Source organism: Letharia columbiana (genome assembly GCF_014066305.1).
Source record: "Letharia columbiana isolate WasteWater2 chromosome Unknown Sc0000006_s0, whole genome shotgun sequence".
Classification (NCBI taxonomy): domain Eukaryota; kingdom Fungi; phylum Ascomycota; class Lecanoromycetes; order Lecanorales; family Parmeliaceae; genus Letharia; species Letharia columbiana.
In genome coordinates this window covers 1,011,488-1,032,491 of record NW_023501042.1, presented here as the reverse complement: position 1 = coordinate 1,032,491, position 21,004 = coordinate 1,011,488, and the positions used below count along the sequence as shown (strand labels likewise).

Genomic DNA, 21,004 nt, shown 5'->3' with positions numbered 1-21,004 from the left:
TGGCTGATTTGCGTAGACTGAATCTAGCTGCGTAGCAGAAGCGCGGGGGGCTGACTGTCGGTATATTGTGACTACTGGTCGAGTGACGATATAGACGACTTGAAAGAGGACCTGGGTTAGGTGTGGCTATCAATTGTCAAGGAAATGGATGACTGGGTCATGAATTCATGGTGTGGTGTAAAGATGTTTATTATTCTATGTGCCTGCAGGGCAGATATGTGCGGTGCCAAGCCACGCTAGGCCCAATTGGCTGGTGGCTCTGGAGGAGGCCTTGGCGTACCGTGATAAAAAGCTTACATTTCGTTCTATAATTTAAAAGAAAAATCTTAAAAATTTAATAGAAAATAAAAATGTTATTTTATTATTATATATAATAATATATATTAACGAGTAAAGGTTTATAAATTAAATTTATAATTTTTTTTTAATTAGAACTATCGAGTAAATTTAATAAGCGAACTTTAATATATAATATTTGAATTTCTTACGCTTTAATAATTATAAAACTAAATTTAGAAATTCTTTTTTTATCTTAGAGCCCAGATTTCGTTCTATAATTTAAAAAAAAATCTTAAAATTTTAATAAAAAATAAAAAAGTTATTCTAAAATCAAATAATGTGTACCTGATTAGGGCTGTCCGACTGTCGAGCGAACTTTGATGAGCGATATTTGAATTCCTTGCGCTTTAATAATTGTAAGACTAAATTTTAAAATTCTTAAAAATTCGGAAAGCACAAACAGCGCTTCAAAAATTAAAAAAAAATCTTAGAAATTTAATAGAAAACAAAAAAGTTATTCTATGTGTTAATAATATACACCTGTTTTTTTGATAAGGGAGGCGCAGGGGCGCGGGAGGGCGAGATTCTGATAGTTGCGGACGCTAATTTATTTACCCGCGATGAGTTAGTTAGTCTAGCCAAAAGGCGTAATAACCTCGAATTTATAATTGGCTGCGTATATAAATTTAAGATTTTCTAGTTTAGCTCTATCTTATTCTTTTATATATATTAATAATATATATCTATTATTTTTTAATTAGAGCTATTCGATTATCGAGCGAACTTTAATAAGCGATATTTGAATTTCTTACGCTTTAATAACTATAAGACTAAATTTAGATTTTTTTTTATCTAAAAGCCTAGATTTCGTTCTAAAATTTAAAAAAAAATCTTAAAAATTTAATAGAAAATAAAAAAGTTATTCTATATATTAATAATATATATTTATTTTTTTAATAAGAGAGCTTAAAAGGGCTAGCGGGCTAATTTAGATAGTTTAGTTAGAAGACGTAATAATCTTAAATTTATAATTAGCTATATATATAAATTTAAGATTTTTTAACTTAGCTCTATCTTATTCTTTTATATATATTAATATATAAAATATATTTTTATAATTTCTAGGTTATAAACCTATATATGAATTATTTAAGATTTTAATTTTAGATTTTGAGGTGTGCCAGAATTGGGGAATTTTTTCCCCCCTCAAGGATTATGCAATCAGGGGTACTTGATTAGTATCCCGGGCCCGTAATTATTTTCAATTAACCTCACATCCTAGCTCGCCTCAAAATCTCAGCCATAACATATACCCCATAAGTCTCCAGTGTGTTAAGTCTTCTTCAACATGGGAGGAAATAGCAGAGAAGGTATTCCATGACAAAAGACATCAATAACTTATGTACCAACTAATCCTGATCTTAACGACAAGGTGGTAAGGCCAAGCCTCTCAAAGCACCCAAGAAGGAGAAAAAAGATCTGGACGAGGACGAGGTTGCATACAGAGAAAAGCAGAAGGCTGGTGGGTCATCTCAGATCTTTACCGATGAATTCATTGGCTAATTTGTGCCACCAGATGCGAAAGCGCAGAAAGAAATGGCCGAGAAGGCAAAGGGAAAGGGACCACTGAATGCAGGACAGCAAGGCATCAAGAAATCCGGGAAGAAATAGTTGATGTTATGAGAAGTGCTAGGCGACACGATACAATAGCGACTTGAAGCCCTGAATGGAGCTGATCGGGTTTATCCCAGACACTGCGAATAGTCGACGACTTCCATTGATGGTTGCTCATAATTCATCTACCACCAGTATCATTGTGGGGAAACACAACGATAATCACGAAGTAAACAGATCAATACGTGGTTATCTTAATGTACTTGAAGAGTACGTCTACCTATTCTGCCGTTGCAAGCAGGCCAGTTTTGCTCGGAATCCATTCATGTTATACAGAAGACCTTGAATCATTCTTTCTAGATCATAGAAGTCTAATACCGTTGCAAGGAAGCATCGCTGTAAAAGCTTCAGCTGGTCACCCTTCTGACCCAAATACTTGTAGGTTCATATGCTGCGAATTCATCATCTCGTTTCAGCGCTCGATGCAGCATGAGACCCGTCTCGTGCTCATCTTTTCCGACCTCTGCAAGCTCCTTACCCAAAGCGTCAACTGTCCGTTTGATTTCCTGCCTCGAAGCCATATCATATGCAATGGAGCTTGGTTGCACAACGTTTGTTAGCTCATGGATGACGGTTTGCAGATTTTTCCTCCGTTGATGGAGATTATCTAGCTTAGCTTGGAGGCTTGCGATACGAGACGTAGCTTCAACTTCTGGAGGGGATTTTGGCAGAGACTTCCGTTTGCCTTCTGGTACCTGTTTCGGGGTTCCCAGCTCGGATGGCGTGGGCTTACGAGCAGTGACCTTTGAATTGGAAATCCCTGCGGGTGGCACAGGACGTTTCCTATTCAGTATTGAGTTTGGTGTTGTGGAGATTGCAGACATGGATGGTGAATTTGAGCTCAGCTCTGGAGTTGTTGGAGGACTGTCGTAGGTGGTCGTCGCGTAAGTCGTCGAACTGAAACGGCTGGGTGGTTGGTCTTGTAGGTGTAGGTGTTGTAGATCAGCACGAAATCTGCTCTCGATTCGACTCGGATCGCGTTCTGTGTCACGGTTATTCAACACAGCTTCGGGTATGGTTTGGGAGCGCATCTCTTGCATTTGCTGCAAGTGCGGGCTGTGTACGTCCTTGGCAATGGTCTGTGGAACGTCTGGTAGCATTTGCAACCGGTGGTCTTTGATTTCTTCATTACTTGGATTGCGGGCGAGGGGGGACCTTGCGTCATCAGTCGAAAGACTTGAATTTGGGGATTGAGTATTTTGCCGAAATGTTGGCGGGATCACTGAATCGGGAGAGCTCTCGGTCTTGGCATCTGGCGAGGTGACACGCTGACCGAGCGCCTTGTCATTAAGGGTGATGGATGGTCGGGTAGGTCGAGTCGTCAATTCCTGAGGGGAGTGGCTAGGTGTTGAAGATTCTATTGTCCTGTCTTGGTCTCTCTGATCTTTTTGATGTTTCTCACTGCCCGCAGGAAATGTGGGAGACTTTCCCGGCGGCAGAGGTTTGTCAAGAAGTGGATTCACAATCTTGTGACGTCCACCAGCGCCCCTCCATTCAGGTCGGACGATAGGTGCATTGTTCAGATCCCTGCTTGCGACCCTCTTACGCCCAATAGTACTACCACTACTTATGTGAGTAGAGGTCCCAAAACTCTCAAGGTTGCCATTGAGCCTGCCAGGACTTGGCTCCGCATTCAACTTCACCGCGCTGGGGGTCGTCTGTGGGGGTTTTCCCTTTTCCCTCGTTGTTGGCTCTCCCGAATATACATCCCAATGCGTCAGACTGGAGCCTTGTTCTGGAGAATTAGTACTTGGCCGATTCCAGAATTTCCGAGTCTTCTTGGCGACTGGTATGTTACTATTGAATCTGCCAGATGTGAAGACAGGCGATCGGTCTGCTAAAGGACTTGGAGACTCAGATACCGGTGAAACGTCAGGGCTACTTCTTCTACTTGGGCCGTTGTACCCGTCATTCATGTGTGGAGATCCCGGAGGCGATACGTCGTCGGGGTAGAGGGAAGAAGACCTGATCTTATGGCCGTTCTTCCGTGTCGAATCGCTGTTCAGCTCCGGCGAAGGTTGTGAGTAAACTGAAGATGCAGTAGGAGCTTCAGATAATGGTCTGCCGTTTGTGACGCCGGAAATTTGCAATTTGTTGCTTTCTGTGTCAGCCTCGGATGCTTCTTGGTTGAGAATGGGAACATACAATGGCAGCGCTGGCAGCGCTTTGAGCACATCCTCCGTCCGCTTTCTTCCAAAAGCGGGCCTTGAGCTTATGCTGAAGGAGCCGTTATTGATATTTGGTGTACCTTGTAACGTATCCTCTTCCGCAGTAGTCTCGGTGAGAGTCGAGCTCTCAATCGCGATTTCGGCTTGGCGGTCTTTGTTATTGAGACGTTTCCACATCCTCCCTTGCCTGGCGTATGGGTCGGCAGTATTATTGCACGGTGCCTCCTCGAGAGTCCAGCTCGTAATCTGAGGACATACGCCGGCACAGAACCGGAAGAGTTATGAAGCGATAAGGTGCAATAACACATTCGCTAGATACACGGCAACGTGATTGTGGGTAGAGAGATCGGGCCTTCGAACAAACAGTGTTGTTGTCTGTATGCTTTGTTATCTCACAACAGTCCGATATTTAGGGAGGTATAGAAGACTTTCTCTGCAAAGACAGTTTGACTCGGTACACCAAGCCTGGTTTATGAATTATGACACAGCTGAAACTACTTAGGCGGCTTGCCCCGCCGTTGATTGATCGCCCTCGAGTATAAATAGGTCAGCCTTAACTTTTCATTAGTACCACTCTTATAATTACCACATCACTTCTCCCAAACACCATCGATTGAGCTCGTTTCACCTGTGACGAAGGATATGTCTGACAGTGAGTGCTCAGACCCCTTAAGTTGATCTAGCCGGCTCACAGATTGATGGCGCAGCTCCAGCAGCTACCCAAGCGTGAGCTACTTCTCCTTCTCTCAACTCTCAACACCACTGACTCGAAGATTTTCAGCGCCACAATCGCATCGCCGATCAACCTGATTCTTTTCTCGCTCCTGATTCTGCTCGTCTATTTCCGTCTTCGGCCAAGTCCACCATCTACCCTACCGAAAGGTCCTGCACCGGTTGTTTTCCGTAAAGTCACACCCGGACGATTGTCCATCGCATGTGTCGAAGCCTGACTAAGTTAATCCACGACCAGGCACATTTACCCCACCAACATTGAAGCCATACAATGGTGAGAAGAACATGCCCGTATATCTAGCTGTACGAGGCAAGGTCTTCGACGTTACGCCCGGCAAGAATTTCTACGGTCCTGGTGGACCCTACGAGAATTTCGCTGGACGAGATGCGAGTAGAGGCCTGGCATGTGGTAGCTTTGACGAGGACATGTTGACCAAGGATCTTTACGGACCGTTGGACGATCTCAGCGGACTGGGATCGGATGAGAGGCAGGCAATGCAAGATTGGGAGGATAGATTCGCTGGTACGTTGTTCTGTACTCTCACAAGCCAAGAGTCCGGTTCTCCAAACACAATGTTGAGTCTCGAGACATATCTTAGGAGAAAAAATACTCTCTAGATATGTTTCCAAGCTCTGAGGTCCCGTCTCGCACCAGCTGTGCTGACTACAAATTTTGATTAGATAAATACTTGGTTGTCGGAAAGCTTGTACCCGTATCTGAAGCTCCAAAGGAGGAATCCTAGATTTGCCGATTGGCTCGTCATGGAGGAAGCACATGGTCGGATTTGCTCCTTTCAACATTGGGTAGTGCCCGATGATCTCTTCCATTCAGTGTGGTATGGCAGAACCGCTTTGCTAGCTTGTAGATCCGCCCGCAGAGGAAATAGAGATACGTAGTCACAACAAATTCAAGCAAAGAGTACTCTACTCTACAGTTAAGAATCTACAGTCTTGAGACTGGCGCGGGATCATGAGCGGGAAGCCCGCCGTATGCCGATAGAGAGACAAGGGTCCGCAGATCTCAGGTTAGAGTACTCTACAGGGGCTTTAGGTTCACTTGAGCATTACCTTAGTCTTGGCGAATAGAGGCTTCACAACTACGCATGCACCTCTAAACATCGAAAGATTACTGTCATCCTCGTCACTTTACTTCGAGTTGCATCGCGGCCTCGACTTCCAACATCCAAGCCGGACGGATCGACAATGGGACTACAAGGCTTCTCGTTAGGACATTCATAGCACTTGCTCCAGAGGCTCATAGCCCCCTCGAACCTTCCTCATGGTAGACAAGAAGCCGAACCGGCACGACCCGCATGGGTCTTTGCCAATACCTACCTATGACGAAGCGGTCAATGCCCGTCCTTCCTCCTCACAGCCATTCCTGGGGGCCGAAGAAATCAGCAATGATGCTGAGCGACAAGGGTTGCTTTGGAGAGAAGAACAAAGTGGCCATCAATCGTCTGCAGTGGAATCTCCTCGGTCGAGCCTGTCATTCAGCAACTCCTCAAGAGCTTCTACCGAGGAGTTGCGGCATGAGATGATGACGCAGATGGATGTGCTCGAGCCGGAAGCAAATGGAGGTCGCATAAGAGGAAATTTGCTGCGAAGAAACCAACTCTCGAAGCGTATCACGAGTCTGACACATAGCCTTTCCTCTCTCTCATTCCGTCAATGGCTCCCCTCCTGCGACTATGTCATAGCAAAGATACCTACCTTCATCCGCCAATTCCAACCAAATTGGGCTATCATGATATCGCGTTTATTCGCCCTCTTTCTTGTTTTCTCCCTGGTCTATCTACTATTCTTTTCTGACGTCTTTACCGTCGGCCGCAGGGGACCCGGTTCCGCAACAAAATTCCCTGATATGGTAAGAGAGTTCGTACGTAGCAATGCAAATGCTTCTAGCATACGAGAAAGTTCCAAGTATTTGACACTCTTCGACCATGTGGCTGGCACCAAAGGAAGCTATGTTTTGGGCGAATTTGTAGAGAATATGTTCATAGAGAGTCGATTGGAAGACGTGCAGATGGAACGTTTTGATGTGTATGCTTCGAACAGGCCCCACCACTCATAGATTTTCACTGACAAGCAAGTAGATATCTCAATTATCCTAAGCTGGGCGGAAGGAGAGTTGCCATAATTGACCCTCCGGAATTAGCTTGGGAAGCTGTGATAGAGGAAGAGCAGGCTCATGAGTCTCGCGAACAGACCATGGTCTTCCACGGGCATTCGAGGTCTGGAAAAGTCAAAGGCCCTCTCGTCTATGCCAATTATGGGTCAAGAGAGGACTTTAAGAGACTTCAAAACCAGGGGATTGATATGGGAGGCTCAATTGCTCTTGTGAGGTATTACGGCAGCCAAGGGGATCGAGCTTTGAAGGTCAAAGCGGCTGAACTAGCTGGAGCCGTGGGGTGCATCATTTACAGCGATCCGGCAGAGGATGGCTTTCTTCTGGGGAACGATACGGTCCAGAGGGGAGCTGTCAGCCTAATGAGTTGGGTTGTGGGCGATGTCCTAAGCAGCGGATTTGCTTCCTTTCCTGGAGAAGAAAGGAGAGACTCCAAGGACGGGAACCCTGGACTGGTCAATATCCCATCGGTACATAATTCTCATCTTTGAGTTACTACACGTGTCTCGGAAGCAAAAGTCTCTTGCGACCCCCCCAAGCTGTCTTACAGCCTATGAATGTTGCGTTGGAAAACCATTGCTGACTACGAATCCTCGGCAGATTCCATTGTCATGGCGAGACGCCCAAACGCTGTTGCAAGCGGTAAGAGGACATGGCATGAAGCTGGACGATCATTGGAAGGGAGCAGTCCCCCAGGTGGACGAATGGTGGACCGGTGATGCCAATTCCCCTATTGTACTACTGCAAAACGATCAGGAAGAAGTAGAGAGAAGCCCAATCTATAACAGTAAGGCACTTTTCGAAGTTATCTCTTCTTGTTCGAGACTGCTTTCCGAGTCGCGAGACATGTTGGAGGAAACAAGTCGCATATGTTGCCACCCTTTATACTCCCCAAACAAGTCTTATTCCTCAATTCATTATCGACGAATGGAAATGCTGAGTCCGAAATGTGCTAGTCCTGGGCAAAATCACAGGAGTTGAGCAACCAGAAAAGTCCAGTACGTATCTTCGGCAATTACCTTCCCTCTTTCGGACCAGATGTTCCCAATGCTGGAACATGTCTTGGGGGTAATTGCTCTCTGGACATGTTCCAAGACTTGATCTACCCCCTCGAAGAGGCATTACTGACTCCGGTTCCTTGATCTAGTAATTGTTGGTAGCCACCGTGATGCATGGTCAGTGCGTATTCTGGAGCAATTGCTTCCTTATCCATCCCTCAATCTTAGACCGCGAGGCCATGCTCGCGAGCCAAAGGCTCATTGTACTACCCAGACGTGTCTCATAACCGATATTTTTTTCTCCAAGAAGTAATGCTGACTCTGAATTGTGCAGGTGTTTTGGCGCTGCAGACCCGGTTTGAAACACCATAACTTATGAAATCTCTCAAGCTGACTGCTGCGCAGGGAAGCGGGACAGCAGTAATGCTCGAGGTTGTTAGGATCTTTGGCGAGCTGAGGAAGAGTGGATGGCGTCCGCTAAGAACAATCGAATTTGCGTCATGGTAAGTCTCATGTATCCCAATACTTCATTAGGTTGAGCGGATTGGATCATTCATTACCAAGCCCAATCCTCTTCTATTTTCCTTCCTTTTTAGAATTCATCTTCGTTCTTTGATGTTCCGCTTCAGCACAAACCGCATTGAAACCTTTCATTTAATGGGACCGCTAACAAGAGCATAAGGGACGGAGAAGAGTACAATCTCATAGGGTCCACGGAACACGTTGAAGGAAGACTAGAAGAGATTCGCCGCAATGGATTCGCCTACTGTACGTATATCTCGGAGGGCTTCCACCCTTTTCGGGAGCAACATCTGCGTCGCAAGACATGTATCGAGAGCAGAACGCTCTTTTTCCTCGTCGAATCTGTCGTATGACTCGGGTTCTTGCCTTGAAGAGACTATACTGACTCGGATATTTGCGTAGTGAATGTAGACATTGCCGTGAGCGGAAGCGACTTTGAGGCATCAGCTTCACCCCTCCTCCAAATGGCTCTTCTGCGCGTTCTTGAGCGTGTCGTGGATCCAAAAAAGAACAAGACTCTTCGAGCAGTGTGGGCGGAGAAAGGTAGTAAGCTTGGAGGACTGGGCGCAGGTAGCGAGTATGTATCTTGGGAGCCCAAATCGTCACTTTGAACCAGGTTTTGAGCCGTGAGACTTGTCCCGGGCCTGTGTACCCTGCAGACATGTCTCCAGACTCAAGATTCACTCTTGAAATGGCAATACTGATTCTGTATTCTTTATGTAGCTACGTTGCTTTTCAGGACATCGCAGGGACATCTTCTCTCGACATGACGTTCAAAGGTGGCTCTTATCCCTGTACGTCTACAACTCCGAGCACTCTCCTCCCAATCCGTGCCCCAATGAGTGTCCTGAGACATGTTCCGAGAGTATCGAATTAACGCACGTTGTCTTGGGACTTCTTCTCCATCTCAAAGAAGGACGACTGACATTGAATATTTGAAGATCATAGTTGCTACGATAATTTTGATTGGATGGATACCGTCGGCGATCCTGGGTTTGTTTTTCATAAGACAATGGCTCAACTCTGGGCACTGCTCATACTCGAGCTCGCGGACAGAGAACTGTTGCCTTTTAACTTCATTGACTACGCAGAGGCTGTTAGAAACTACGTTGGTGACCTTCAGACTTATGCCGAAGCTAAGGGTCCGAAAGAGGGCCTAAACATGACCTCTCTCCACCAAGCTGCGGATGATTTTACCGAGAATGCTGCTGAATTTCACGCATGGAACAAAGCGTGGGAGGACGCTGTTGGGCAAGGTTATGAGACCAGTACGTGAAATCGGAGGCCAGATGCCCTCCAGACCAAGTGTCAGGTCTCATTGCGGAAATGTGTCGAGGCTCGAAATTGTTTCTTGGACAAATGCTAACTCCAGAACCTTGAGTAGATGAAATGGCCATTAAACGAATTTCGCACAACACAAGTCGGTTAATCTGATTCAAGCGTCTATGGTCTGGATACTTACTGTTTGCGCTAGGAATGGCGAACTTTGAGACCAATTTACTTGACATTGGCGGAGGTGTAAGTAGTTGCCTGTGTACACACTGTAGCACATTGACCACCAGACTGAGAGAATCTGCAGTTACCTGGTCGTGAACAGTTTGTGCATGTGATTTACGCTCCACAGGCGTGGTCTGGATACGAAGAAACGTATTTCCCAGGTATGGTCATTATCAATATGCCCCCTGGTGTCGTACCGCAGCATCAGCCAATTCTAATGGGACCCAGGAGTCCGTGATGCCATTGACAATGGGGATTGGAAATTAGCGCAGGAGCAGGTTGAGAAAGTGGCAGGGATACTGTCGTCTGCGAGTCACAAGCTCAACCATTAGCGAGCACTCTTGCTTCTTCTGTTGTATTCTGGTACGGTTTCATGACAATTCCCACAGAGAAAGACTGTGGGCGGACACGGATCTCATAGGGGCATAGTACAACGAAGTCCTTTTCCTCATACCAAAAAGGCGCCAATGGGTGGGAAAAGCATATGGATCATGTGCTGCTCTTATGACCTCCCATTACTCCGAACTTAGAAGCGTACAGAGTATGATCAGTATACTGCTCCAACACGATGGCTTGGCGTACTTTGACGGACCACTTGAGGGAAGAGGCAGCTGACGCGGCTCTCGGTACGGGCAATGAAGAAAGACGCAGCGTGTGTCATACGAGGAAGTTGGAGGGGAGTGCATCGTCAAGGGCCATCCCTTCATCGCAATGATTGCACTGGTTTTTCGAGTCGGCAGCGACCAGTAATCTGGCGATCAAGGCCAGGCTCACATCGGATCTGCTCAGGGTCCGCAATCTAACATGAGGAATCTTCAAGCGTGCTGACTGCTTACCCACTCGACAAGCCATTCTTGGATCTTTCAACAATTAATTTTAGATCGTGATTCGTGAATGGTCAAGTCATTCCCATGTCAGGCAGCTGCAGATCTTCAGACCCGCAGCCTCCTTTTTTTTCCCTCTTCACGATGATGCGACGTCGATCCGGGCGCAGCATGAGCAATTCATTGGTCCGGCCCCCTTTCCCCCACCCACACGCTGCAGCCTTTTTGCGACCCCGTCGCAGACCTCGTACGTCTTTTCCCATATGGTGAGAATTTAGCGGCTCCCTGAGATGCAATCATGCGAGAGGGGTGACGATCGGGATGAGGTGATTCGAGGTCATCATTTCACGCGCCCCTTCTTTCGGCCCCATCACCATGGAGTAGGCGCCGTCGGGAATACAAATGTGGAACGGGTGGGTGGGGAGATCTCGGACGTTTGACATTGTGCTCTTACATGAAGCGAGGTTGGGCTTGGGCTGGTGCGATGGGTTTTGATTGATTGATTCTCGATTGCTTGACTTTGATTGGGGCTCACCCCGTCGTAAGCTGGAGGTTAATGGGTTGATTGTGGCTCTGCTGATTGATGGATTGATGGATGGATGGATGGATGGAATTGATGGATGACTATGAAACGTGCTCATGGCTTCAGAAAGCCGCGCGAGTAGAAAGGTAATTCCCCACGGCCAGGCGCGGAATTAATTTCTCATTAATGTCTCAAAAGGACTGCGTCGAATCAGTCGCCTTGAGACGATATGAGCCGTGTGGTGCGGTGTGAAGGGAAAGACTGCACCCCACGGATTTAGAAGAAGAAGATGATCATCATCATCATCATCTTTATTCTAGGCTGATGTGTCGACGTGTTGCCACTTGATTGATCCTGCATGGCCATTACGTACTAATTTTGTGTGGGTGCATATGAGATCTGATGAGAGATTATTTTTGCAATTAATTCGGAGACCGGAGAACCTTCCTTTCCTTTCCTTTCGAATCCGCGTAGAGACCTGCCGTATCGCCATCCGAAGGGCTGATCGAGATCCGCTGCTTGACGGATGATAATGAGGCGGCCAACCAGTGTGCATCCTGCGTCCGATTGGGGAGAAACCTCGAGCGAGGCTTTTCGAAGGAGCCAAAGCACCCGACCCAGCCAACGCAGCTGACACCGAGTCCTTAGCCTTCACCGCGCTAACTTTAGGGCAGAAAATCGTTGCATACGCAGTCGTCTCACTACGCTATGTACGGTCAACGACTCGTGCAAACATGATACACACGAAACACGGCGTACTGGCTTCCTACAAAATGGTCACATTCTACAATTCGGCGAGACGCTGGACTGGCAGATCCTTTGTGTGGATATATTTGCAAGGCTGCTTGCTTCTAAATCAAGAGACCCTTGACGGTGCTCCGTGTGATCCCTCTATGTACATTCTCGAGCGATAGCATGTACTAAGTTTGTTCTGTAACAAACGTCCGTAGACAAAAATGAATCGAAGCATTACTCGTTCGCCATTGGTGAATAGTCGTCCTGGTCCACTCAGGGTTATAGCGGGCCTGATTCAGGGTAAAGCCTCCGTTTCATGTCCTCTGGCATGGCAATTTACCCCAGGAGCTGTCCGGTGGCCGCGCATGAATGCTTGTAAAGTAAATCAAATTTAGAAGCCGAAAAGCACGCAGTGGGCCAAATCCATTCCGAATCCCTTCTCCCCTAGCCGCTCTCTGCAGACGGATGCCTGTAATCTTCCACGAATTCCGTCCCCCAAAATGGCCGTAAATCTCTATCGAGGTCTCCAAAGTCCAGACTCGGAGATCCTCTGCATCCAGAAAACTCCTGATTGCTCCATCGCTTGTTTTGTAAATCGCAGGATATCGCCCAAAATCACAAACTCCTCCGGTCTAAGGTGCCATCTTCGAGTAAGGTACACAAAAAGAAAACATGGAATACATCATTGTCATCATCGTGCAAACGTAAAAACGTTCCTCCAAGGCATGACAGGAAGCCAGCCAGTCCAGTGGAAAACAAATCCTGGGTTCCGTCAAGACTTCCTTATTAATTGGCCGCGATCGATGGCATGCATGGTTGCTGCATCATCAAAGACCCAGAAAATGCAAAAGAGCAACTGTAAATGGGCCCCGTTGGTTGTGGAGCCGCGTATGTGATAGGTTGTGGGGCTTTGGACACACTTTCATAGCTATCGCAGGATGAAGTTGAAGAACATGAGGAAGCCGCCGAAAAGATGGATCCATGATCCGAACCCCCAGAAGATGTCGAGCACTGTGCCGTGACAGGATATGCGGCTAATGATGGAGCTGCTATCCTCCCGGATGTGGGATATTGGTCGAAACCCTGTAGAGGTTGGGCAGAGGTGTGCCAGGGGGCCTCGGGTCCAGGAGCATACTGCGGTTCGCTGGGAGGTGTTGGGGGGAGAGCACCGGTTGAGCGAGTTGTGAAATTGTTACACCTGAGGATTAGATCCCTAAGCTCCGGAACATTTATTCTTCTCCGTGGGTCATGCTCAAAAATGCGACTTAAGATGAAGTCAAGCTCCGGTGACAAAGGAAGTATCGAGCTCAAGAACCTCGGATTATTCCGGTAAGCCCTGAAAGTCGAATCGTCCATGGCCGCCCGTTTCCACGGATTGCGGCCACAGGTAAGGTTCACTAGGATAATCCCCAGGCTCCACACGTCATTGGGCCCAGAGGCATAAAAGGACGGGCCTGCAGGTGTTGCTTGACATTCTGGGATACAAGGGTCAGTCGATGAATGGAATCGAACGTCAGCTCCAGCCACAAAGAATGCCTACCTGGTGACATGTAGAAAGTAGAACCGCAACCGAAGTCGTCCGTGCAAGGTTGCTGAGTCGCAAGGCCAAAATCCGCAAGTTTGACAGTACCGTTGGAGACCAGGATGTTCTCCGGTTTGAGATCCCTGTGATAGATGCCAATGGAATGACAAAACTCAACAGCGTTCAATATCTGGAGAAATGCACTCTTGGCCATGAAATCATTGCCGAGGTAATGGCCCTTTTCCGTGATGCTGGAGAACAGATCACCTTCGGGGCAGAATTCAAGGACTACAAAGGTGCAGTCGTAGGAATCCATTATCTTGACGAGGGAGACCACATTTGGATGATGGCTGGCCGCATGATGTAATTGGATCTCCCGTTGCTGGAAACTCCGCTGCCGTGGATCCAGACCAATCTTGTTCAAGGCCTTGACCGCATAAGGAACATTCGTGTGAACGTCAACGGCAGTATAGACGACGCCATATGCTCCCACTCCCAGAATACCTGTTAGCTCCAGCCAGTCGGCTAAGACAAGGCCAAGTCGATCTTCTGGCGCGCACAGTCCTGATAACAATGGAGACGGTGGAGGTGTAGGCAACATGGCAGACAGAATCCAGTCCAGGCACAGAAGCAAAGAAAAAAATTCCTTAGGGCAGTCCGCAAGGGGAGAAGAATATCCAAGTCTATTTCGAATGGTCCGAACGGCTCTCAATGGGACGTGAGGCTCCAGAAGCAATTATGGTTCAAAGTGGGTCAGTTGATTGCCCTGCGGAATAGAATGTCGAGAGAGCGTGAGGAGAGAAGGAGAATGAGAAGCGGAAGGTCGTAGTCAAGACGGGATCGAGGAGGAAAGTGGTTGGGGATGCGGTGGAGGAGGAAGAAAGTAAAGGCGTGAGCCTCGCAGTATTAAGAGGAGGTGGAAGGAGTGAATGGATGAAAGTGAAGTCGGAGTCACGTAGTGGTTGGTAGCGGCTAGGCTGGGGAGAAGATGATGGTGCACCCCTTTGACTATTATGCATAGCCATGACCCACGCCTCGTACTCCGTTAACGCTCTGGATAGGAGGAGGAGGTGGAGGATGATTCACCCTCACACGGTTTTTTTGCAAGGCGAAACGAGCAGGAGGCTAATGCTTGGCTAGACTATCCTTGGCTAAATGTTCAATTTCGACTTTGAACGGTGAGAAGCCGGCGTTGACGCTAGCAGAGACTCCGAACTACGGGCGTGTCATGTGCAAGCGAAAAGGCAGGGCGAGGCTAAATCCTTGTCGACTAAGACGAAAAGGAAGGAAGATGTGCAAGAGTGGCATGACAAACATCATACATGGGGCTTTGCGGCTAAGTTGCTTCATGACGGCAAACGAGCATTTGTGGGTACTAACTACTGACTACTAACTGGGGCGTGGGAGGGCGAGGCAGGGATCGTTTACGCGTAACAGTGGTGTGCTTTCGTTGGTCTGAAGCCTCATTTCCCCCCCCCTCTCTTTCTCTAGCCACTTTTTGGAAGTTTGAGGTAAGGCAAAGGCCAAGGCAAGGGAAAACCAATTACCAAAGCCTCGTAAGATACCGCCCGATTGTTAAAATAAATCATAGGCACTAAGTGTAGGAGCATAAGGACTAGGGACTACCTTAGGCACTTGAGACTAAGGGAGAGTTGGAGAGACTTGGCTTGTTGGTGGCCCGATTCCCAAATTTGCCTGCAGCCTGCCGCCTGCAAAATGAGAAGCTAGGGGCGGGGGTTGGTAAGAAAATTGGTTGGTGGGCGAATAACAAGTGGCAGAGCGGTGGCAAAGAGATGATTGGAAGAGGGATTACTTGGCCTTTCGGGCCTTTCATTGGTGAGCAACGGCGGGTGCGGGGCCCTTTTTGCTGGTGGACATACAGTCTCACACGGACTCACGGAGTACGGAGGAAAGATCCTTCATGATTCCTTCGCGTAGGGCGTCCCCATCCGAATCATACCAATGGGACAAGTCTCAAGATCAGCAGGATTTGCTGCATCCCGCCTTGTGGCACGACCTGATTCGTAGGAATCCTGCTTACGTTGGAGATTTTGGAATAATGCCTCACAGTCACACCTGCACGATGGCCATCACATGAACATCTTTGCGTAGCCGTGCGTTTGCTATCGCGACTTGCTTTCTTTGGACGAGGGATTTGCGGAGCAGAGGGATAGGGGGTGGTCCCATTGGTCCAATTGTCATTGGCCGACGTCTGGAAAAAAAATACGTACGTAGAACACGTTGCCACGTTTGGCCGTAGCCGTTGACCCTTGGCAGCCTCGTTCCTTTTTTTGAAGTTTTGATCGATCGGTCTGGCTGGCTTTCGATGAACCCTGGAGGACCGCAAAAGCACGATTGCGGCACATAGCCTCGGCTTCCCTTTTCTAATATCGAACCGTGATATGATTGGTGCACATCAATCACTCTTCACTCTTTGCTCAGACGAAAATCCAAGAGTAAGAGAGTAATGATGTCGGCGCCAAGTGCTGCACGTAGGACCAGTCCGGACGGTGTTGTTATATAATTCTTGTTGAGATACTCCGTACAAGCGCGGTGCAAGACTTTGTAGGTTTGTGTGTTACAGAGGATTGAGGAAGGCCTAACACGTCGACAGCTTTCCATTGGGCTTGTTTTCATCATTATGGCGTATGGAGAAGGCATTCATTCCACTCATCCAGACTGGCTACCTGCGCTGCGTGCCAGAGAGAACTCCAGGCTTTGGGAAGAGATTTTTGCTGCAAAGACGATAAAAGCCCGGGGTCCCTTAGGGGTTTTGGCGGTGATAAACTTACCTAGGGCAGCCTCATTCTTTTAGTGTATTCTAGAAGGAAAATAAGCGGCATGATTTCTTGTTCGATAGATAGAAGGTATCGGATATTATTACGTACCTACCTACACTGTAGAAATTGGTGAATAGAGAGTGACCGGAGATTTGCCCCTTTAGACTACCCGTTGCCAACATGGAAGGGAAAGATGGAAAAGATGAGCCTTTGGCAGATTCGCATGTGACGATGTGATGATGTGATGATGTGATGCGACAATATGCATATGCACGAAGGACAATAATTAAACATTGACCGACGAATCAGCAAACGTTTCGCATAATTACTCGTGCATGTACCGATATCCTTTTTTTGCCGCACAGGCCACACGACTGAGTGGAGAATTCAGTGGAAATCTGGTGGAGAAATATTCATGGACCAGCCTGGGCTTTCATCTGATCGTTCCCCCCGTTAACATTTTAACCAATGGCGATCGCTTAGAGTACAAGTAGTTGCCACCTTCCAAAAAGTCAAAACTCACCGCTTCCGAGGTTGGTGCGCAAAGCAGCAGGCAGCACCGCCCGTTAAGCTAAGCCTTTTCTGGTTGTCTAAAAGTACTTTTACCTTACCAAACTTGCTGATTTGCTGGTTTGCTGATTCGGGTCAGTTAATAAACAAGGACTCCGGCAACCGGCAGCCGCTTCCAAAATAATTGCCTCATCGAGGTAGGGTCTGTTGATTCAGCAGGCACAAAGAATATCAACCCTCACTCTCTCCACTTTCCTCGTACGATACCACATTCAATGAACCCTGGCTTTACGGAGGTAGCTACTCTGCCGACCATGCGTCGCCTATAGCAAGATCTTCATCGAATGATGCCGCGAATAGATGATTAGGTGCTAACTCGGTGTAACTCAAACCTGCAGCTGTCGCTGACTCTTTACGGACTGTCCATGGGTTCCAGTGAAAAGACGTCCTTTGCAGAGTCTCGCGCATTTTCTCCACAGAGTGGGACAGATGCCAAACCCAGAAACTCTCAGGGAGTATATGGACATGCTGTTTAAGGACACGTGCATGATGTTGCTGCCGCTTCCGCCCTTTTCAATCCTGATGTGGAGCCAGGAAACAACGTCTTTCTGTTTCTGGAACGACGACTGCCAGAAGACAGTCCTTCTTACCATGTTTAGGGACGATACTTGTTAAGTTTGGAGGAGAGGTGCTCCGACGTGTTCTCGGAGAGGGGGTGCTGTAGATGCACTGTCGTAAAGTCTATTTTCTACCAATGCTTCATTTGCAGAAACAACTTCTGTGCGTGGAGTGACTGCCAGTAATTGAGAGACCGGCAATCTTCGCCTGTAAAGTGTCCCTGTCGGATAGCTTTTGGTCATAGTGATGGAAAGCATGTACATGAAGTTGGGATACCCAGCCCTGACCAGTATCAGTGCTGACTAAAAGCAAAGAATCATCTGGTGACCCATCCAAGGAGCTCATGGGGCTCGACTCGATGGGACAAATGTACATGCAGATGAATCCTTAACCATTTTCCCTCAATAGCCAGGACTCCAACTACATGCCTGTTTCGGACTGTCAAATTTCGTCATCTGCGCTGCAGCATTGAACGCCTGTGTAGTCGTCAAATTGCCACCGCAAACGGGTCCACACCATAGTGGCCGGCTGTTGTCCCCGATGTACGGCTGCAGAATGTACTGCTTATCCTGGTAGTCCGCCTCTATGGCCGTGCTGACATCGCAAACTGGGATGGTGAAAGTACCTTCCCAGCTTGCACCTTGGGCGCCAGGATTCGCCCATTGGCTTTCGAGCGCAGGTCTCACCCTGTTACACCCTGTGTTGTTGTCGTAATCGTAGCCAGCTACTTCATACGGACTTCAGAAAGACAGAATGACATCCAGCACGGTAACGCCAGCCCATTCTCCAGTACCAAGGTTGGCAGCCCCTGGTGGAGCGGCAACCCAACCCCCATTGATGTGATGTCACGGAGATTACGTTGTCTTCTTGCCTTATTTTTTTTCTGTATCAGCGAGGCTTAACAGGCAGAAGGGAGTTCTGCCTGCGCAGGGGCTACAGACCATCAATATAGATATCAGGCAACGTTGTTTACACAGACACTGTAGGGTGCTGGACCTGAACCGATGCCTTGGACACGCACCACCGCCCTGATGAAGATCATTTGTGTACGCCAGAGCTGATTCATTGAATCGTCCGAGCAGGAAAGAGTTCATTGCATTTGTCACATTGTCTTTGTCCACGCCACCAAAGTCGACAAACGCTCCACCCGCAGAATATGATCGAATGTCGCCGGTGCCGTCGTAGTTGTTGCCCTCCATCAATTCGTTGTTGGCCAAGGTAAAACCCTCCATGGCGCCTACAACAATTTCACCAAGAATTCCTCCAAGGTCCGCCAACTTTTGGATTGGACGACAATTTTCAGAGTCAGTATTGGCTATTTGAGGGGTGATTTGAGTCTCAGGACATGTTTCGAGAGTGAGCACTTCCGAGACATGTGTCAAGGCTCAAATTTTGTCAAGCAGAGGAAACATGGACTCCGAGAAATACACGTACAAGTGTCGTCCTCGCTAGCAAACGTTGGCATAGGCAGCCGAAAGACCTCGAGACCTATGTGAATCATTCCTGGGTAGATTAAGGATCTGTGTAGGTATTGCAGCAATAGCGGCATTGGTCGCATCACCAAAAAGTGCGATCCCACCACTAGCTATAGCATCTTCGACCGCCGGTCCCAAGCCAGCCAAAGCAGCCCCGATCCCGATGATTATCTGGAGAAAGGCAAATACCAACCTGAGTGCAGTTAGGCTCTTAACGTCTTTGTCTTCATAGAACGTTTCCCCCAATCATCCTTGCTCAACGCGGTAGCAATGGCGCTGACCTCGAAAACTTGACTGACTCAGACCAGTGAAATACGTGTGAAACCTGTTAAGAGATTCCGTTATATAGTAGGCGTTGGCCACGTCGGGATTGGTATTAAGGGGAATTACGTTGCGTGGGTAAAAATCGCAATCGGAATTGGACCTATCATCCTGACAGTTCAAGTCTGGGTCTCCCACTGCCCAGTTGCCAAATGCTCTAGTGGCGTTTTGAGAGTCAGCAGTCCCTCTTTGACAAATTCCGGGCACAAGACATGGAACGGCAATAACAGAGAGGCCAAAATGAAAGGTTGCTCCGCAAATATATCATGCCACTGAGTCAACGGTGCTAAATGCGAGGGGACTTACTCGGCACCGTACCCACCCTGCCAAACCGTAGCTGTTGGCCGAAATTGCCGAAGAGTAAGTACTAAACCACACGTTGAGCCATGTAGCCATGTCAATTGCCTCCCAACTTGCCGCCATCTGGCCAAAGAAGGATTGTACAACACCGCAGTCATCGGTGTTACTAGCCGCCGATGCTGACATGGTGTTGGCGCTTGAGAGAGTCAGGGACGACATGGTAATGGTATCAGTCCCCGTGGGCAACGAACCCGATCCTGGTCCATGCCTATCATGAGCCAGGGTGATCACGACGATGGTCTGGCCTGCCATAACAGAAAGATCATTGCCAGATCCGAGAAGTTGCGCAGAAGTAGCAGGCAGACCGGTGCTTGTGGGAAACGGCGATTCGTAATTGCCGGATGAGGATAGCGTTCCTGCACCAGCACCGACAATTATCGATGACGCATTATTACCATGAGATCCGGATGTGGCTCCAGCACGCGAGGAGAAAGGCAATGTCCACTTATGGACGAGAAGGTTGTACGTGGGCCAAAGCCAGCGAGAGACGATGCTTGTGTACTAACGGGTGATGAAGATGGGGCAGTGGGCACGTACGGCCTATGGTGTTTGAATGGAGGTCTCGGAGGGCCCTTAGACGGAGAGTTCATCCAAGGTAGAGAAGATGTAAGGGGCCCACCATACGTTGTTTGAGCATGGCTGGCTGAGGATGACCCATTGGATGTCGTCAAAAAGGTCACTGCTGTAGGACTCAGAGAGGGAATGCTAGTTGAGAGGCTGATGGACGGCGAGGTGGTCGGCAGAGCAAGAAGAAACGCCGCAAGAAAGACCAGGCATCATATGTCAAGCAGGAAATCCACGGCGAATGACCATTGAAGGTGGTAGAGAGCAGGGAAAGATAGGTACGATGAAGGAAAGATTCTCAGTCTTTTGATTTACCCCTCCAGGACCATGGAGTTGCTGGCCCATGGAAACATCGTAGATATGTCGTGCAAGATGCCGCGGTTTAAAGTTCAACGACGACTGTGCCTGACTCGAAGCATACTCTGAAGATAGCGTGCAACAGTGACGCAAAATGGGTAGCCACACCTGCTACATAAAGTCGGGCCGTTGCGTCGTAGGGGCGTTTCGACAACTTTGAGGGTTATAATCCCAGACACTGTGAAGGCCAAAATAAAAGCTGCAATGCCGCAATATTGAAGAGCCCATGACTTTCATGGAGCTCGTGTATGTCACCATGGGGCGCAACCGATCGATTGTCCAATTCGTGGTGAATCTGAATCAACTTTTGGCCCCTCCCCCTGCTCTCAAGAGGCTCGCAGTCAAAAACATACCAAGAACAAAACGTAACAACAGGGCGACAGAACCCTTCCAAGTTCCCACTCGATTCACGAGTAT

The 21,004-nt window shown here is 48.0% G+C and overlaps 7 protein-coding genes across 7 annotated transcripts; 3 read left to right on the top strand and 4 right to left on the bottom strand.

Annotated features, from left to right (window-relative positions):
• Window positions 1–1,627: 1,627 nt before the first annotated feature.
• HO173_003008 (uncharacterized protein) lies at window positions 1,628–1,950 on the top strand (the record flags this gene model as incomplete). Its single annotated transcript, XM_037304938.1, has 3 exons — window positions 1,628–1,649; window positions 1,712–1,801; window positions 1,856–1,950. The coding sequence occupies 3 exons, from the start codon at window positions 1,628–1,630 to the stop codon at window positions 1,948–1,950; spliced, it is 207 nt and encodes a 68-aa protein (XP_037168431.1).
• Window positions 1,951–2,300: 350 nt separating this feature from the next.
• Window positions 2,301–4,298, bottom strand: HO173_003007 (uncharacterized protein; the record flags this gene model as incomplete). The annotated part of the gene is made up of 1 exon (XM_037304937.1): window positions 2,301–4,298. One exon carries the CDS (start codon window positions 4,296–4,298, stop codon window positions 2,301–2,303), a length of 1,998 nt encoding a protein of 665 aa, XP_037168430.1.
• Window positions 4,299–4,763: 465 nt separating this feature from the next.
• Window positions 4,764–5,596, top strand: HO173_003006 (uncharacterized protein; the record flags this gene model as incomplete). Its single annotated transcript, XM_037304936.1, has 5 exons — window positions 4,764–4,773; window positions 4,829–4,847; window positions 4,903–5,024; window positions 5,092–5,376; window positions 5,535–5,596. 5 exons carry the CDS (start codon window positions 4,764–4,766, stop codon window positions 5,594–5,596), a joined length of 498 nt encoding a protein of 165 aa, XP_037168429.1.
• Window positions 5,597–6,132: 536 nt separating this feature from the next.
• HO173_003005 (uncharacterized protein) lies at window positions 6,133–10,236 on the top strand (the record flags this gene model as incomplete). The annotated part of the gene is made up of 14 exons (XM_037304935.1): window positions 6,133–6,896; window positions 6,950–7,451; window positions 7,582–7,768; window positions 7,938–7,979; window positions 8,129–8,156; window positions 8,314–8,335; window positions 8,385–8,482; window positions 8,662–8,747; window positions 8,904–9,078; window positions 9,225–9,295; window positions 9,443–9,769; window positions 9,886–9,921; window positions 9,976–10,019; window positions 10,081–10,236. 14 exons carry the CDS (start codon window positions 6,133–6,135, stop codon window positions 10,234–10,236), a joined length of 2,538 nt encoding a protein of 845 aa, XP_037168428.1.
• A 3,165-nt stretch (window positions 10,237–13,401) lies between these two features.
• Window positions 13,402–14,203, bottom strand: HO173_003004 (uncharacterized protein; the record flags this gene model as incomplete). Its single annotated transcript, XM_037304934.1, has 3 exons — window positions 13,402–13,477; window positions 13,531–13,555; window positions 13,621–14,203. 3 exons carry the CDS (start codon window positions 14,201–14,203, stop codon window positions 13,402–13,404), a joined length of 684 nt encoding a protein of 227 aa, XP_037168427.1.
• A 1,318-nt stretch (window positions 14,204–15,521) lies between these two features.
• On the bottom strand, window positions 15,522–15,968 carry HO173_003003 (uncharacterized protein; the record flags this gene model as incomplete). The annotated part of the gene is made up of 2 exons (XM_037304933.1): window positions 15,522–15,635; window positions 15,834–15,968. 2 exons carry the CDS (start codon window positions 15,966–15,968, stop codon window positions 15,522–15,524), a joined length of 249 nt encoding a protein of 82 aa, XP_037168426.1.
• A 1,224-nt stretch (window positions 15,969–17,192) lies between these two features.
• HO173_003002 (uncharacterized protein) lies at window positions 17,193–19,011 on the bottom strand (the record flags this gene model as incomplete). The annotated part of the gene is made up of 4 exons (XM_037304932.1): window positions 17,193–17,311; window positions 17,935–18,234; window positions 18,532–18,747; window positions 18,945–19,011. The coding sequence occupies 4 exons, from the start codon at window positions 19,009–19,011 to the stop codon at window positions 17,193–17,195; spliced, it is 702 nt and encodes a 233-aa protein (XP_037168425.1).
• Window positions 19,012–21,004: the final 1,993 nt, after the last annotated feature.